This window comes from Dryobates pubescens, chromosome 20 (assembly GCF_014839835.1).
Source record: "Dryobates pubescens isolate bDryPub1 chromosome 20, bDryPub1.pri, whole genome shotgun sequence".
In the NCBI taxonomy this organism is placed as follows: domain Eukaryota; kingdom Metazoa; phylum Chordata; class Aves; order Piciformes; family Picidae; genus Dryobates; species Dryobates pubescens.
This window is the reverse complement of record NC_071631.1, coordinates 1,590,047-1,608,048: the sequence shown is the minus strand read 5'-3', so window position 1 is coordinate 1,608,048 and position 18,002 is coordinate 1,590,047. Positions and strand designations below refer to the sequence as shown.

Genomic DNA, 18,002 nt, shown 5'->3' with positions numbered 1-18,002 from the left:
CCCGGGACAAAGGGCCGGGGCCGCCCCGCTCCCGAGCTGCCCTGCGCGGAGCAGATTCAAACAGCGGCCAGTCTGCCCCGGCCCCGCCCGGCAACAGGCGGGGCTTGGTTCTCGTTGGACGAGGGAGCAGGCAGCGCCTTCCTATTGGCTGCTGCGGGGTAGTGCGGGGAGGGAGGAGGAGTCCCAGGGTGGTATACGGGAGAGGGCGGCGGCCGCCATTTTGTGTGGGAGAGAGAGGGGCAGCGGCGGGAGTTGGCGGAGCGGTTGGAGCTGAGCTTGCGGGGAGGGGGGGGGTGTCGGAGAGTGACGGCGGAGGAGCAGCGGGGTCGGTTTCTAAGGGCCCGGGTGTGTGTCTGTGCTTGTGGGCGAACGAGACGAGCAGAAGTCGGTAAGGGAGGAGCGGCGCGGGGAGGGCCGGGCGCCGCCGCCGCCATGTTGTGCGCTCTGGGCTGCTCCATTGTTGCGGAAGTGGGGCCGGGGGGTCCCGGCTGACCGCGGCGAGGGGTGGGGAGCGGGTAGGGAAGAGAGGAAGAGAGAAGGCTTGGAAACGAACAGACAAGAGCCTGCGAGGGCCGCTGCGGTGGGAACAGGCAGCAGCCGGGGCTGTGCCAGTGACGTTACCTCGGCCCCGGGCTGCTGGCCGTGGCCATGGGCGGCTCTGCCTGGGGCCTGTGGGGAGAGCTGGCCTGGGGGTGCCGCCGGCCGCGGGAGTGACCCTCGAGTAGGGCGAGGCGGAGAGAGCGGGGATGAAACTGGTTTTATCGAGATGAGAGGATGAGCCGTGGGCTGGGCAGGAACTGGTCGTAAGCGTTAATGACTTGGCTGAGGCAGGCGAAGAAGCAGCTGACAGCCGAGGCGGGGAGCTGTGTGGTCAGGGCTGGGGGAGGCTCGGGGGCTGTCACGGGAAGCGTTGGGACACTCGGGGGTCAGTTTCGCCGCGCAGGAATCCAGGGCGGTGCTTTCCTGGGCTGGTCCCACAGAGCCAGGCGGATGAGTTCGCCGGGGAGGGTTTCTTTGTGCTCGGAGAGTGATGCATGGAAGACCTACTTCCCTAAGAATTCATCCCAGTTCCCCAAGAACTCATCCCCAAGGATTTTCCATGGAACTTAATCTTTTTTTTTGCGCTACCAACTCCCCCCCCAAAAGTTCTTACTTCCCTATTTAAATAAATCTCTACAGAAAGCATGGTAAAAATGCTGTCACTTAAGATGTTAAGTATAAGGAAGTTGATAGAAAAATAGCATCATGTCTTCAATCTTGAAGCATATTGTCACCTTTAACAAGTAAGAAACACAACTTTATGGATTCTCTGAAATATTTCAGCTCTTGGGGTGACTTTTTTCCCCTTCAAATGGGAGAGGGAAGCAGTTGTTGCCTTAGCCTGAGTTCTCCTCCTCTTTCACGCAGGGGGACTTCTCCTTTGGAGCTTCTGTGCCGAGAATCCGATGTTGGGCTCGGCTCCTTGGCTGAATACAGCAGATCAGCCCATGAAAACTTCCATTCCCAGCCAAAGGAAGGAGTCCAGCAAAAGGCAGCACCTGCTTTTTCAGGCTTGGAAACAAGAAAGGGGACGAGAGTTGGAGAGTGTGGAGTCTGAGAAGACAACTGAAAGGTAAATGGGAGGGGGGGGAATCAGGAGATGTGAGTCAGTGGAGGAGGTGCCAAGTGCTGTGTGATAGTCTCTGGCTGCCTGGAAGTCGTTGCGGATGATAGGATCACAGAATGGTTTGGGTTGGAAGGGATCTTAAAGATCATCCGGTTCCAAGCTCCTGCCATGGGCAGGGACACTCTCCCCCAGCCCAGGTTGCTCAGGGCCTCGTTTAAGCTGATGTTGAACACCCCCAGGGAGGGGGCATCCACAGCCCCCCCTGGGCAGCCTGCTCCAGTGTCTCCCCACCCTCACTGCAGAGAATTGTTTGATTGTTTGTCTATGATGCAATAGAGGCAGGGAGAGAAAAGAACAGCCCTGAGTTCCTATGTGCATGGTGTAGGGGCTGGAAACCCACCTAAGCCCAGGCCAGGATTTGTGGAGGCTCTCACCCACTCCCACAGCTGGGGAAGTGGCTGCTTTCCATTTGAGGTTGTTCCTCAGTTCCCTCTGGGTTTGAGTCACTCTTGGAATTTACCAGAACTGGGGAGTGGCTTTATCAGTGCAAACTCTGCCCAGATCTTGAGGTGCAACAGCTTTGGTTTAACTGTCTCCATGATTAAATTTGTGAGCAGGGTGCCCTTCACATTCTGCTGAAGAGAAAGGAGAAGGAGTTTGTTCAGCAGCTGGGCTGCCTGCAGGAGCAGGGCTTTTGTTGTAACTGGGCAGCTAAAGCTGTGACTGTTGATAAGGGGACTGGGGTGCAGATCCTGAAGGAGGGATTGGTTCATGACATGCTGCTCAGGCAGCAGCAGAATTGATGAGCCAGGGCAGAGTCAGTAATCCCCCCCTGGGTGATAGCCTGGGTTATAATCCAGCTCTCAGGGAGTGTCAGATCAGTTGGTTTGGATCAGTGAAGTGGCATCCAGTATACAGAAGAAAAAAGGCTACTTTGAATTTGTAGGCCAAGGGGGAATGGTTTGAAGCTGAGGGAGAGCATGGTTAGAGTGGGAAGTTCTGTGGGACAAGGGTGGTGGCGATCTGGCACAGGCTGCCCAGGGAGGCTGTGGCTGCCTCCTCCCCGGGGGTGTCCAAGGCCAGGCTGGATGAGGCCTTGAGCAGAGCTGAGTCTGGCTGAGAGGTGTCCCTGGGCATGGTGGGGAGGTTGAGCAGATGAGCTCTGAGCTCCCTTCCAACCTGAGCCAGGCTATGATTAATAGAAGTTTAGGTTAGATTGATTCCAGTTCCCTTGCTTGGGAACTAAAAGTTCTCTGTTCAAAACCAAGAGCCCCAGCGCAGCGCTGCAGAGCTCCAGTGACTCCTCCCTGTTTTCCCAGGTGACATTTAAGTTGAAGATGGGTGGTGGAGAAAGATACAACATTCCAGTTCCCCAGGCTAGAAATACCACCAAGAACCATCAGCAACTTAAAAGCAGGCAGAAGAACAAAGAGCAGAACTCGCAGATGAAGAGCTACATGAAGAAGGAAAGAGGCCACGGCTGCGGCTCCTCGCCCGGCGCCTGGCCGGCCATGCAGAAGGGGAAGAGCAACGTCCACTTCCCCAGCAGCCAGAGCTGGAGTCCCGCCTTGGCCAAGCGCAACCTGTTCTTCACGCCTCAGCCCAACCAGAACTATGCTGGAGCAAAGTTCAGTGAGCCACCCTCACCAAGTGTTCTTCCTAAGCCACCAAGCCACTGGGTACCTGTGTCTTTCAAGCCTTCTGATCAGGAGATCATGACATTCCAGCTGAAAACCTTACTGAAGGTCCAGGCTTGAGCTCTAGCTCTGGATACCTCTACAGGGTTCCCAATTGGAGAGTCGTCGTCCTTCCTAACTCCAGCTGTGCAGGTGTACAGAACCAGATGTTCTTGCTGCATGTAGTTAAAGTCACTTGGAAGAGAAAGGGGTAGAAGTTTACACTCCCTTCCTTTCCCCCCCTCGTGTTTTACCTCAAGAGTCGTGTGCTGTGTTCACTGTGAAATAGTTTTGTTTGCTCTCTGATCAATCCAATGCAATCCTGAGCGGTCCCCACCTGCTGTATTTATTCTCAGAGCAGGGGGGGCTGTCTCCCAAAGTGACAATTGTGACTACTTCGATGGTGTGGTGTTAGAAAAACAGCTTTTACCTGGCTTAATGCAGCATTAACTGGAGGGAAAAACCCCAACCCCAGGCACTGAAAGCTTTTTCAGGTATTTGGCTGCTTTTCCAACTCGTCTCAAATTCGCTAGTTGAGGAAGAACCCTGCAGAGGGCATGTGAGGAGCAGAGCTCCACCCAGGCACTAGGCAAAGCACAGATAGTTGTAGCTGTCAGCTTCCTTTAGCACTCCTGAACCGGTGGCCAAGCATTTCAAGCCTGTGACCAAAAGAGATGCAGGAAAGGTCATCAGTGCACGTTCCTGAAGGGATGGGAGAGCCTCTTGGGCAGAGCTGTCCCTGCCTCCCTCTCCGGCTCAGCGACACTCGAGCCCCTGTGCCAACGACAGCACTGCGTTGCCAGGTGACTGCCAAAAGAAGAAAGGAATCCCTCGTGTTCCCTGTGCACCGATGAGGCCAACCCTGCATCTCTGCATCCCTTGTGAGCAGGTGGTTAGGTCAGAGCCCTCTTCACCTGGGTTAGCCTGCAGTAGCTCCTGGCAGGTGTGCAGCTGTTCCTCCTGGGGCAGACAGAGCCATGTAAATAAATGTAAAGAAGTTTGTAGCATATGTAAATGGAGGCCAGGGCTGCCCTGCACAGAAGTATTTTTAGTACAGAACTGCTGAATGTAAAATGGCCACGGGGAGGAGGTGGCCTGAGGGGAAAAAAGAAAAAAAGATAATTACTATTTTGTTTAAAAAAAAAAAAAAAAAGCTTAAAAAAAAAGTGAAAAAAGGGAAAAAAAGAAAGAAGGAAGGCAGGCAGGCCAGTTGGGGCTGTGCCCTTGCACTCAGCCACCCAGTCACACCAGCGGGACTGGGCGGTGAGCTCTTGAAGGCCAAGTCAGTGCAGAAGAGGCTTGTTTGCAGAGGTGGTTGGTAGGCGTTTTTAATGATATATATATTAAAAAAATGACTAAAAAAAAGAGTTGCTGAAGTTTGGGCTGCTGCTGGGGTCTGAGGTGGTGGTGTTTGTGCTGGACAGGTGTGAGTGGTGGGATGGGATCGCCCCCGGGTGTGCCAAACGCAAGGGGGTGTTTCCTGTGGCAGAGGTTTGAGGGCTTTCCAACAGCCCAGTGCTGAAGCCTGTTCCTCAAACACCAATCACCTTTGTCTTGTTCCCTGAGTTGTTGCAGCTCGGGGACAGAGGCAGCCTCCGCTGCTCTCACAGTTCAGTTGAGGCTCTAACAGGAACAACTCAACTGTGACGGCAGAATCCAAGGTGATTTCAAACTACAGCAATGACTAAAGAAGTGCTTTAATGAGTTCAGCAGGCGCTGGGATGCCCTCCGAGGGGCTCCCTCCGTTCGACCCCTGGTGGCAGCTGGCTGAATGTTTACAGATCTATTGCTTCCAATCAGGTGCAATTGGCAGTCTTTGAGCAGGTCTTTGTGACCTGGACCCCCCGCTGTTGTACGATGCGAGTCCCAGTTACAATTGTGCGGCGTTCAAATTGTCTGAGGAATGCTGGATGTGCAATTTGGAACCCAAAATTAAATAAAGCAAACATTTTCACCCCCCACGTGGATCTGTTTGTTTGGGGATGGGGAATGACACCGTCTGGCAGGTCAAGGAGGTCTGTAAAGCGCTTGACAGCTCCAGGGGACTGAAATGTGCTCCTAGCTGGTGGGAACCTGGTTTGCTAGGCAAGAATCAGCAACCTGAGCTCCCAGGCTTGCGTCACAACCGCCTCAGGCGGAGCGGAGAGGTTCCTGAGCTTGCAGCCCTCTGGTCCGTGCCTTGCCAGTGACTCTGAACACAGGGCTCAAGGAACCAAAGCTGTCCAAGCACAGCCAGGCTGGTGAGGAGCCAGGCTGGTCTGAGCAGATGGCCCTGTGCCCCGGGGCTGGGTGGCTGGCTCAGGCTCCAGGGGCTCCCTTACGCAGTCGGTGCTGGATCTCCACCAGACTGATGAATTAAGTCAGAAGGTGCTCTCAAGTTATAGTCAAAACTTGTACATTTTATTCCCAATTCACAGGGTTATTTGCACAGATGGAACACAAAACTCAAGAGAAAAAAGGATGTGTATGAATAAAACATTAGCATCTTTTGATCAAACACACTACAAGGTACAGAGTCTTCCCTTCCTAGAATAGTCTCATCAGTAAGAGCATCTTTAGACAAATATAGCAATGGACTACAGACTTTTTTAAGCAAGTTACAAGATAAATGGAGAAAACCAGCACTTATTAATGGGTGATTATGTCCTAAAAATGGGTAAAATTTATCCCTTTTTTTTTTTGTACTCCAAGATGTTCATCTGCAACATCCCTGCCAAAAAGGTAAGAAAAGCAAGGAGCAGTGCTGGGATGTGGATGGATCCAACTGCCCTTCTCTGAACAAGTTCAAGCTGTTAACCCCAGACTAAACAATAAAAAATAGAGTACCAGAAGGAAAAAAAGGCAGCAAGCTCTGTGCAAGGAGAGAGCTCCAAGTAACAGCTGAGGGTTTCCCACTCGGAATAAAGCCATTATACTGTACATCGAAACATCTTTAAAAGACATAGAAAGGAGAACATGGAGCTTTGCAGAGACCAGTCTATTCCAGTCCCTAGTTTTTAAACACCCAGCTACTTAACCACTAAATTGTAAGGTCTGGAAATCCCAGGTTGGGTGCATGGACTCGAGGTGAAAAAGAAGTTCCAACAGAGCCTTCTGTGACTGCTGAGATCAAATGGATACCACTGCAGATATTTGGGAGCACAGCCAGTTGCTTTCAGCAGAAAGGATTAATAATTGTGTGTTGTTTGGGGTTTTTTTTCTCCACACACTACTTCAATTCTACAAATGTTTGCAGGAATGACAGAATCTAGTCCACCACAGACAGACAGAATCCCCACCGGGCTCCAGACTCCAAAAGAGAGATGCCTACACACATGATCTTTTGCAGCCTGCGGGGTGTTCTTGCATTCCAGCTGTGCATAACCTGCAGGGAGCTTGCACAACAGCTCCTGCTTTTTGCCTTTTTGTTTTTAAATTCCTTTGCTTTCTGTTGTGTTTGGTTTGGTTTTGTTTAGAGCAGGACTAGGACACCTGCCCCAAGGAAGGGAGATGTTATCTAGATGGGCTGTGGCTTGACTTGCTGTGAATGCGTAACCATTCCCTGCCCTTTTGGCCACATCCTGCTAACTCGTCCCCAACTGAAAGGCCCACAGAACAGCTTCTTCACAATTTTTCCATGGGAGCAAGAACTAGGACAACATCTTTATTCATGCACTCTTGAAACATCGTGGGTTTGTGTTCGGCTTTTCTGGCTTGTTCATATACACAAGTCAAGTCAAAGTTTAGTCCTACCTCTGGGAGAGAAAGAAAGAACCATCAGAACGGGCAGACACTACATGACACTTGCAATGCACTGGATTTGCAAAACAACTTTAAACTCTGCTATACAACAAACGTCGAGGCACACAACATAAGGACATGCTGACAAAAATCGTTAAGGTAGAGACAGTTACTCGGCAGTCTTCAATCAGAACCTCAGCCTGGACACAGAGAGCTTCTCCCTCCTCCTCCTCCCCACTTGGCCAGCTCTAACTCTGGCTGGACTGAAGTCAAGCCAGCGACTCCCTGCAACGGCCGCCCTCGCTCTAGGCACTGTCAGGTGAACCGCTCTTAAGTGGGATTTTAGTCATGCAGATTGTGGAGGAGAGCTGCCCAAGGGTGGGGGTCTTCTGCTGTTAGGAGCAGAAAGCCACAGAGATAACCACAGCTCGTCCTGCAAAGCGGGGTTGCCAGAGCCAGCAAGTGCTTTTCAGAGTCCTCCTCCTTCCCCAGCTGCACAGACAGGTGCCAGGAGGCAGCTGGAGCTCTAGTGGCAGCAGCAGCACTTTTACCACCTCCCAGAGAAGCGCTGCTGGTGCGGGTTTTGATCTGGCAAAGGTAAATCCCTAAGGCCAGACTGGAAATTTGCTTCCACCTCAATCTTAAGATTGGCTTTAAGCAGTTCCTAACCTGGCTAATTACATCTGATTACAAGCACAGGGCAAGTCCATCCAGCAGTAACTTCAGTGAGACCAAACCAAGCTCCTGAGTCTTATTTTTGTCTCGTCCCCCTTTGCAAACATGAAATGCTGGGTTGGTTTCCTTCCCCCCCATCCCCCCCTCAAGACATTCAGTGATGGTTTCCTGACTCTACTGAAATACCATAGCAAGGATTTTACTCCATCAGGGCTGCACAGCTCTACCCCTGACCACGCTCTGGAGTCCAGTTCTGAGCTACAAGAATTCCAGTGGATCAGTTCTTTCCTTCATTGGTTTTTTTGTCTCCTCTTTTATTATAGCAAGGTTTGCTAAATTTACAGCAAGCAGCAAATGAAAGCTGGGTCTTCAGTTAAGGTTTTTACTATGGTTTTTCCCCCTCCTTTGCTCAAAACATCAAATGTCTTCAAGGATTGTACACAAGGATTGGTTAAAAAGAACATATAAAAATACCTTTGTAGAAGCCTCTATAAGAAAGGAAATACAAAGTTTTTAATCCCACAACTTTTTAATCTCTGCTAGAGCTGCACTCTACTTGCTGCAGGTTTTAAATAGACTTTTTTTTTTTTTTTGCTTATTTTGGGGGTTTTTTTGCCCCCCCCTTTTTTTTTTTTAAACTATACATCCAGGAAAGTCTACAAAACGAAAGGAACGTGCATATCGATGCTTGCATAGCAGAACAGCAACATGAACTGCAAACAGGAAAAGGTCAAAACACAAACCCAACCCCCCCCCCACAAAACCCAACTAAAGTCAGAAATCCCTAGCAGGTGTACAAAGATTCTCGGATCAACCTCCCAGGCACAGTTCCACTGCTGGCACTTCCAAGCCACCTGTGCTGCTTTCCAGGCCCTGCTTGGAAACACTGAACCCCAAAAGCTAAACCCAAAGGAAATTTGAACTCAAGGTCTTTTATCCACTACTACAGGAGACAGCGAGGGAGATGAGGGGTTGGGTGCTGGCTTTTGAGGGTAAATAGGGGGGGGAAAAAAAAACCCAACCCCAAACCCAACAATGCCAAAAGCCATTTTCCTTACAAATGAATTCAATTTTGCCCTCTAGAGAATTACTGGGAAGAGTACACAAGGCTTTTAGTTTTAGTTTTTCCCTCTTCACCTTCATTTGACTAAATACACTGTTAATAGTGATAACCTAAACAGCCAGAAATGCAGCTCTTGCTCAGATCCAACTGCAAACCTTTGTTCTGAGGTCAACTGAAATCTCGTAACCAAACCACTCTCCCTTCTGAGGAAGAAGGGATTCAGACTTGCTTGCCCCAAATGCTCGTTTAGTTTGTTTTGGATGTGTAAAAGCAAGCCTCTGTTACTCAGGAAGAGATGGCTACAGTTTGATACCTAGGAATACACCAACTAACCACAGGAGTCATTGGCATCAAAAGTTTAGTTCTTATATACTGTACACACACAACTCGAAACAATCTACTGGTATCTAACAGCAGGAGAACTAAGCAATTGCATGGTTAACTGCTCTATGTAGAATAGATACAAAAACTGCATAAAATGTACACAACCACCTAATATTTAGTTGCTCTGCCTTTTTGCTGAGATCTGAATCCAATTTGCCATTTCAGGGGGTGGGTTTCCCCCCCCTCCCCTCTCACGTTCGGTACTAGCAGCCAGTTCAGCAGCAGTGTGGCCTCTATCCTGCCAAGTCACCGCACTGCACCCTCTCTGAAAAGAGCTCCCAAGACCAACTCTCTCCCCACGGAGCACAGGCAGTCTCAGCACCACCTCTTCAGAGGGCAGGCTCAAAAGAGAAATCTCAACATCCTCTCCCCACAGAGCTCCATGTACCAGCCTACTGGTGTCAGTGGGCACGGGGAGCGCAGAACCCTGCCTCTGAACAACGGAAGCAGGAGACTGCCAGTCTGCATTTCACAGCAGTCAGTGTTGCACTACAGCTGTCCAGTTTTGGTTTTCCTTGCCTTTTCTTTTTGTGTGTGTGTGTGTGTGTGTGTGTTACCACAAAGCTGAGCATTACAGAACCAGTTAACCAGCTGGTTTAACTGGTCAGCACAAGCTGGTACCAATTTCTCTACGGGTATGGACATTTTCAATAGGACGAATGTTGCAAGTTACGACCAACCAAGTCATCACCAATAGCTAAGCATTAAAAATGCAAATCTTTACAAAAATATACATAGAGACACCACAACCAAATCAGTAGCTGCCCATGACATGGAACCAAGTGGACATTTTCTCCCTCTCTCTCTCTTTCTCTCTCTCTCTCTCTCTCTCAGTGGCTTCTCAACACTGTTTTAATTTTAACCATTGTCGGCTACAGGGAAACTGACAGAGTATTTTTGAGCACTGTTGCAACATCATATTCCTGATAATTTAAAGTAAACTGAACTGTGTGTAAGTGGATCTCACATGCCTAAAAACAACATGGACACGCTGTTAGTGGCCACTGGACTTGGGACTAGTCCACGACCGTGATCTGGATTTTGACCTAGATCTAGAATGTGATCTTGACTGTGATTTGGATCTAGCTGGTTCTTTTTTCCTCGACTCCTTTTCATATCTTGAGCTGGACTTATAGTGTGTTTTAGAATCTGTTTTAGAGGTGCCTCTAGATTTGGTGTGAGATGCAGACCTAGACCGTGATTTAGCCTTCATTTCTTTCTTGGGCTGTGACTTGGATCGTGATCTTGAATTGGACTTAGATCTTGAAAAAGATCGATTGCGGTGTTTGAACCTAGCAGAATAAAGGGGAGAGAGGAGATTTGAATGTAAAACACTAGTCTCAGACATCTAGTACATTACAAATTGTTCACCTTTTTTTTTTTTTTTTCAGGATAAAGGTTTGTTTTTTTTTTTTTTAAACCTACAGTTAAAGGAATACAGTCAACTAGTTTGCAATGGAAAGGGAGTAAAAAGCACTTTACCTATCATTGTCCGAATGGCTTCTGCTACGACGAGGTCTCCCAGTAGGTCTACTGCTAAAAAGGCACATCAGAAAAGGTAGAACGGTGACAAAGAGCTGAGCACGGAGGCAAATGCTTTACAAACTAAGTTCTCAAGCTGTGCCTTTGCTTTCAGTTATCCTCCAGCAAAGCACAGAACCCTTCTCATTCAGTGTTTCTGATTTGATCTGGCATGCAAGGTACGCAACTCCCACGGGTTACTCCCACAGCAGAAGGGGAAAAGAAACAACAAAAGGATTCAGAGTTTTAGCAAGCAGATAGTGGAGTTTCTCCTCCAACAGGGTGCTGTGCAGCTGCAGTCACACACACACACACAGTACACTTACTTTCTGGGACTATAAGATCTTCTATAGCTGTAATCAAAGGAACGACTCCTAGAGCGTCTCCTTTCGTAACTCCGGCTTCGGGACCGCCTGTATCTGTCATAGTCATCGTAACGAGAGGAACTGTACAGGTTTCTCCCTTCCTTGGCTTTCATTTGATTGGGTGCTGTAAAAAAAACCCACCAAACAGCAGCATTGAATATTTTCAGACAAAAAAGGTGCCCCCCCCTTTCCCTTTGGTGACACTACTGATCTGTAGGTGTGTTATGTAGAAGAGATCCTACGGGAAGGCTGCAGAGGGACTTCTCATGAGGGTGTCTGGAGCCAGGCCAAGGGGGAATGGTTTGAAGCTGAGGCAGAGCAGGGTTAGACTGGAGCTGAGGGAGAAGTTCTTCAGGAGGGTGGTGAGACTCTGGCACAGGCTGCCTAGGGAGGCTGTGGATGCCTCCTCCCTAGGGACATTCAAGACCAGTTTGGATGAGGCCTTGAGCAGCTGAGCCTAGTTGAAAGGTGCCCCTGGGCATGGTGGGGAGGTTGGAGCAGATGATCTGCGAGTTCCCTTCCAACCTGAGCCATTCTGTGACTGCTGTATCCCTTCTATGATCACTGAATGCCTTCTGTGATTGCCCTTTGCTTTTTACTGCTTTGGGCAAAAAATATTGCAGCCTTGTGGCCATTATAAATCTTGAATAAAAACCTCAGCTGCCTTCCCCTGGCCCCAAAGCAGTAAGAAAGGATTAACAGCTCCATAAAACCAGAACACAGAACCGGCTAAGGTGTCCTCAAGCCACTTGGAAACTGCTCTGATCAGCCAAACCTCTGACTGAAACATTCCAACATCCCTGAATTTACCCCAGAAGTGAAAGCTAACAGGGAATTGAACACCCAGTTTCTGAACTACACAGCACCACACATCACACCTGATCCAGAGCCTTGAATGACTCACAGGCAGCTTACAGCGAAGCATGGAGAGATGCCACACAAAGAGCAGCCTGGTCCTGGGAGTGCCCCCCCAGCCAACACAACAAAGCACAGGCACTCTGGAGCTTGCTTATTAAAATAATTAACAGGGATGAATGAACAGATCAGCCTTCTGTTGTGTCTCCTCTCAGCAGCACAGCTAGCTGTCCTTTGCCTGCGATCCCATTCTCAATCAAACCCGAAGCATTCTGAACACACTGTACTGTAATTAAACAGCTACAACTGTTATGCTTTCAGAGCTGCTGTCCACAACGCTGAGGGAGATTTGGTGAATTTGTGTTCAGACAGCTATTGGAAACCCAGGGCATCTAAACAGGACAGAAACTTGCCCTTCAGAGCAGGTAATTGCCAGTGACTTCAATAAAAATCTGAGGGGAACCTGGCCACACAGGTTGTTTCTTTGATAGCTTTAATAGAAAGATCTTTAAGGTGCTTTTATTATTCCTAGGCTGCACATGAGTATTGTAGCCCTGCTTTAGATGGAGTATGTGTTAGGTTTACCAACAGCATGCTTTATTTTGATATAATAGGTTTTCATCTATCTAGTAAGAACATCTACACAAATATCAGCTTTAAACAAGTTAAGTGCTCTTTCAAGTTAAAGAGATTCAAGTTATCTCTACAATTCTCTGTTCATGTGTTCTACATTAAACTGAGGTACCCTGAAGTGTACTTTTATCCCAAAGCCAAAGGATAATGAAGGCTTTCCCCTGCAAATCAGGCTGCACTGGGAAATGCCAACAGGAATCACTAACAGGCTTCAACCCAACATTAGCACTGCAACACACAGAAGCTGGGCTGCTCACTTGGACAGGGACAACCTCAACACCCAATTTTCTTTGCAGCAGCACACAGAGCTGGAGAGAAAGCTCTTCAGAACTCGCAGCAACAATCAGATTGTGCTAAGTGACCGCGATCTGCTTTGAATTAAAATGAGTCACTAATAGTTCCTAGATAGAAGGCAGAACACCCACATACAATCTACACAGAAGGAAGGACACATCCCCACAGCTGATGACACGTGCAAGGCTGCCTGGCATGAAACAGGAAGGCTGAAACCAGAGTGAGATCAGGCAGAGAGCAGGCACTTACTCTTTCGATCCCCCTGTGCAAACTGGATTTCTATTTGCCGGCCACAAATCCATTTTCGATCCAGATTGTGGAGAGCATCTTCTGCGTCACGGACATCTTCAAATGTGGGCAGTGTTAAGGTACTTGGGAGTTGGAGAACTTTACAGACTTGGTAGATTGAATAAAAACAAAACAGAACAGAACAAAACCAAGCAACCTCCAAGTCATTTGCTAGTTTTACAGGGCTTTGGTTGGGTGGATTTCAAGTCCTTTTGGTCATGCTACAGGACACGCTGAATTTCTTTTTCTTAACCAGCAGCTATCTGAGAAGTCTGAGAATAAAATTCAACTCTCATAATATGACCAGAAACTTGGCTATCAGCAAGCAGCCTTTTTCCTTCTCCCACCTGTACTTATGCAAAGAACCCAGTGGTTTCCCTTCCAAGGCACAATTGTTTCTCGTCACTCGGCTCTCTCCATTACAGTGACTTGAACAAAATCCAATTCTGACATTTCAGAATTGGGATAAATTTCCCCTTTTTTTTTTTCCCCCACCAACTGATGTTAAATTTAAATGATGTCCTGCCATGGGCATGTAGCAGACCTTCAGCAGTCTGAGATAAAAGCAAACACTAAAGCCCTGTGCTGTGGGTCAGGTCAGGTGTTCAGCAACTCGGACGTTACTGATTCCGGCCCCTGAGACCGACCGCTCCTGGAATTCACACACCAGCTACGGGACCCGAGAGAACACACTGCCTGCTCCTTGTAGCAACTCATCATCAGCATCATCTAGGCAGAGCATCAGCTATGGTGCTGTAGGAACACACCTGGAGAAGCCCAAACGAATTCAGACCACAGGTACAGTAGCACAAGCAATATGAGAGGTTTTGTCAATGGACCAAACCAGAATCATTCATCAAATCACTGCTTACATGACAAACAGAAGAAAAACTGTTACTCTGTAGGATACATCAGGTATGACTCCTTTAATCTTGGCCACCATTCAACTTCATCTTGACCTTTAACTCTTTAAGTGCTTGTCAGAAGGACTTGTCATGAGATGCTTGGCCAAAAATGACAGATGGCTTTATCTTTTACTTTGAAAAACAACCTTTTCCCCCTTTTGTGGATAAAGCGAAGCTTTGTCTCCCATTATGGCTTGTCCTTCTTCCAGCTTTTCTTTACTTTTTCTTTTCCCAAACTCTCCCTTCTCTTCAAGCCTGATCCTTAAGAGGTCTTTGGCTTGTCTACTTGCCTTAATTGTTGAACTCTACTCTAAAGGTTCTTTCATGCTTTCTCTTTGGGGTCGCCATTACTGTACAGCTTTACATTCTGAGGCAACAACAGAGGACAGCAAATTAGGGGACAATATTAAAGAAAGAAGTTCACCTCATTTTTCACACAGTCTGATTTTGATCAAGTGATTCCACTGCCCACTTGTTAAATTAACAATGAATACCAGCCACAGATTGCTAAGCACAACTTTACTTACACACCAGCGATAATAAAAACGTGCTAGACAGTTTTGAGGCAGTGATAAAACTTCCATTTAAATCATAGTAGTATTAATTTCAGTGACACAAGCAAGCTCTTATATTACTGGATTTGATTTAAGTTTGGCAAAAATAAAAATAAAAATAATAGATTAAGGTAAAGAACAAATTGAGAGAAGTTAATCTTCAAAAATAAAGCAACGCCACAACAGAAGAAAGACACTCAATTAGATACAACACAAAATGAAACTGCTTTTTCATTGAGATTTGTTACCTCTGACACAAACTTGAATTGCAAAGGCCAACACCCCTCACTAATCAGCCATCTGAAGAAAGGATATTGAACATAAGCAAATCCTCTGGGACGCCGAGTGTAGAAGTCAAGTGGAACGTATACATCAACTATAGGTCCGTAACGACCAAACTCACGGCGCAAGTCTTCAGACCTAGAACATCACAAACATCTTCAATCATTTTTTCCCCCCCCCCACACTATTTAAGGCAGACAAAGCATCCAATTGAAAATAAAAATTAATCACCCCACCCTTCCAAAACCTACAGACTTAGATCATGGCAAATACCTTCAATTGTTTCCCCCCCAACTATTTGAGGCACGCAAAACATCCGATGGACAAGAAAACCGAATCACCCCTCCAAAAGTCTGCAGACCTAGGACATCACAAGTGTCTTATTCTTTTTTTCCCACTATTTAAGGCATACAAAACATCCAAATTAAAAAAAAAAACAACAACAAACCAACAACCAAACCCAATGAATCACTCTTCCCAAAGTCTACAATCAATGCATTTAACTCCAGTGAGAATGTTTCAGGTTCTACGTGGAGCGCTGGCCAGAGTTGTGCGTTCTAGAATCAAACTACACCCAGGAAGGCTCTTGGCATCAGTTTAGGTGTGTGCTTGGAGAACAGCAAAATTCTTTGTGGTGGGATGTTTGAAGCATGGAATGGCTTCACAAGGACATCCTAAAATGCTGTGGTAAAATACTGGGGCAGGCTGCCCAGGGATGTGGTTGGGACCCCATCTCTGGAGACATTCAAGATCAGACCTGATGTGGCCCTGGGCAGCCTGCTCTAGTTGGTGTGACTGCAGGGGGGCTGGACAAGATGCCCTTTGAGGGTCCCTCCCAGCCCAATGCAATCTGTGAAGGTGACCACCAATCTTTTTGGAAGTGTCTGGTAGGGGATGGTTGCAGCAAAACCTTTTGGAGGAATAAAGTGTTTGAGCAGCTGGTTGTTAAGCAACACTGGAAGCTTTTCGGCAACACTCACGACTTGGGATGCTTAAGATACACTGTGGCATTTGGAAACCAGCGTTCAGCAGAACTCCACCACACAAGTGTAAACTGGAAAGTGATGCACGTAATTCAGTGCAGGATGTACTAGCAAAGGTGGGCAGCAAGTAAAAAGGAGGAGCTAAGATTTGCTGTTATTCCAGTTCCTCACCCAACTGTTGGCAGTCATTTTCCAACATGCAAATGTCAACTAGGAGGCCCAAAATAAACAGCATGGGAATAAACCAGTCACACAATCTCATTTCCATAGAATAATCAATACTTACAACCACATCAGATAGAACAAAACTTGAATGAGCAACCACTCGTGCCCTTAGGACAGCTTTTCCAGAGAGCTGAGCACAGAACTGCTCAACAGATCTGTAGGTACACTTGGAAAAACTACTGTGTCCTTGACAGAGAGGTTCTCTCATCACATCATCTTCTCTACAGATCTTTTTGTATCCTTTGAGGACAATAAGCTCTATGAGAAAGACTGAGGTAATACCATATTTATGTGGTATTAAAGAGTTACTACTATTAACTTTCTCTGTCTCATCAGCTGGGGAAGCATCTACAGTGCACAGTCAGTGATGGCAGAGGGGAACTATGACAACCAGCATCAAGATCTCACAATGAGACTATCTCCAAGAGGAATGTACCATCTGATCACAAACTTCCAAAAGGTTGGAAGGCATAGTTCTCATGGACTGTTCTTACTGTAAAATAAGCCACTGGAAAAAGGAAACAAAAAACCCATGTGGGGAAAAAAAAAAAGAAGAAGAAGAAAAATAATTAATTTGAAGCTATTTATGCTTTTGATCACAACAATGCTCTTAATTCATCCCATCGTGCCCACGCTACTGTTAGCTGCTGAACAACTTTGGTGCAAGCTGCCCAGGCAGCAAGTTTCAAAATTTCAGGCTTGCATTTCGTACAGCTAAACCTTACTGAGGCTTCCCTACAAAAATTCACGGCATCGGAGTGCAGGCACCTCCTACGTTAATAATGCTTCAGGAACGTTTTACAGCTGATAACAAACACAAAAGGGAGACGATAAACTGCAAAACAGAAACGAGAGCAATCTGGCCGCTTACTAAAAATACCCCAGCACCGAGTAAGAAGCTGTGCAAGACACAGATTTAAATTCTTTTCAGTTCACTACGAGAAGTTATTTCACTAAGCCGCTGCACACACTCGAGCCCTTACGGAATTTTCGCTACAGCGCAATTAGCTACGGAGAAAAAGCATTGTTCTCCCCCACCTCGGCGAGAGTCGTAAGAGGACACAGCACACAACAATTAATGCAATAACATTCCACCCGAACTAGCTGCAATTACCATACTAACGGAACGAATTACGCCAAGAATTTTGGGGCCAGCCGCAGCAAACGCGCCGCTTTCTCCCGTCCAGCGGCAATCGCCGAGCGCCCAAACCTCCAGCCGCTGCGGAGCATCGCCGAGGGGCACAGGCGGCCCTCCCCGAGGCGTGCACGCAAATCCCGCCTCCATCTCCCGCTGGACAAACTCAAACGCGGCTACGAGAGTTCCACTTTCTTCCGGCCCAGCTTTGTTCTAGCTGGACGTTGTTTTGAAACCGATCCTCGTGGAGAGGAGGGAAACAGAGCAGCATGGCGAGCACAGAGGAAAATGGAGAAGGGCGACGAAGGCAGAGCAGAGAGAAGGGCAAAGCAGAAGAAGGGAGCAGGCCGGCTTCCCCTCGCCTCCCCGCCCACCGCTCCGGCAAGGCCCCCGCAGCCCTCCGGCGGCAGCCGCCCGTGCGGCCTAGCGAGCCCGCCAAAGCCTGCGCAGCCCCCGCGCCCCGCTGGCGCCCGCCCCCACTCACCGGGTGTCGTCGGCCACGTTCCGCACGAAGAGCGAAGTGTTGGGGGGACGCAGGTAGCGGGACATGGCGGCGGTGACAGCGGGGGAGGGAGGGAGCGAGCGAGCAGCAGGGCCCAGGCGCTGCGGGGAGCCGAGCGGCTGAGGCGACCCTCCGGAGCTGCACGCAGCGCCACCGCCGCCCGCCCGCCGCCTCTCGCGAGACTTCCCGCGAGGCTTCCGGCGAGAGGAGGGAAACACAGGAGGGATGCGGGGGGGGAGAAAAAGCAGCCGGCGCCAAAACCGGCTCTGCCCTCGATGCGCATGCGCGGAGCGCGCCCGCCGGCCCTCGGAGCCCGAGCGGGAGCCGCTTGCGCAT

General features: G+C 48.4%; 2 protein-coding genes across 6 annotated transcripts; one reads left to right on the top strand and one right to left on the bottom strand.

The window, feature by feature from the left end:
* The first annotated feature begins 216 nt into the window (after positions 1-216).
* Positions 217-4,385, top strand: PNRC2 (proline rich nuclear receptor coactivator 2). Its single transcript, XM_054171055.1, has 3 exons — positions 217-388; positions 1,408-1,612; positions 2,926-4,385. Exon 3 carries the CDS (start codon positions 2,944-2,946, stop codon positions 3,361-3,363), a length of 420 nt encoding a protein of 139 aa, XP_054027030.1. The 5' UTR covers positions 217-388; positions 1,408-1,612; positions 2,926-2,943; the 3' UTR covers positions 3,364-4,385.
* A 1,286-nt stretch (positions 4,386-5,671) lies between these two features.
* On the bottom strand, positions 5,672-17,867 carry SRSF10 (serine and arginine rich splicing factor 10). 5 transcript variants are annotated; one of them, XM_009908444.2, is made up of 7 exons: positions 17,649-17,862; positions 14,855-14,959; positions 13,042-13,145; positions 10,972-11,134; positions 10,607-10,660; positions 10,315-10,416; positions 5,672-7,016 (listed from the first exon to the last, which is right to left on the bottom strand). In XM_009908444.2, exons 1-7 carry the CDS (start codon positions 17,711-17,713, stop codon positions 6,998-7,000), a joined length of 612 nt encoding a protein of 203 aa, XP_009906746.1. In that variant the 5' UTR covers positions 17,714-17,862; the 3' UTR covers positions 5,672-6,997. The 5 variants fall into 5 exon arrangements, with proteins under 5 accessions (XP_009906746.1, XP_009906748.1, XP_009906747.1 ...); XM_009908446.2 differs by lacking the exon at positions 10,315-10,416 and having other exon boundaries at positions 10,607-10,657; positions 17,649-17,860; XM_009908445.2 differs by lacking the exon at positions 10,315-10,416 and having other exon boundaries at positions 17,649-17,857.
* Between the last annotated feature and the right edge of the window lie 135 nt (positions 17,868-18,002).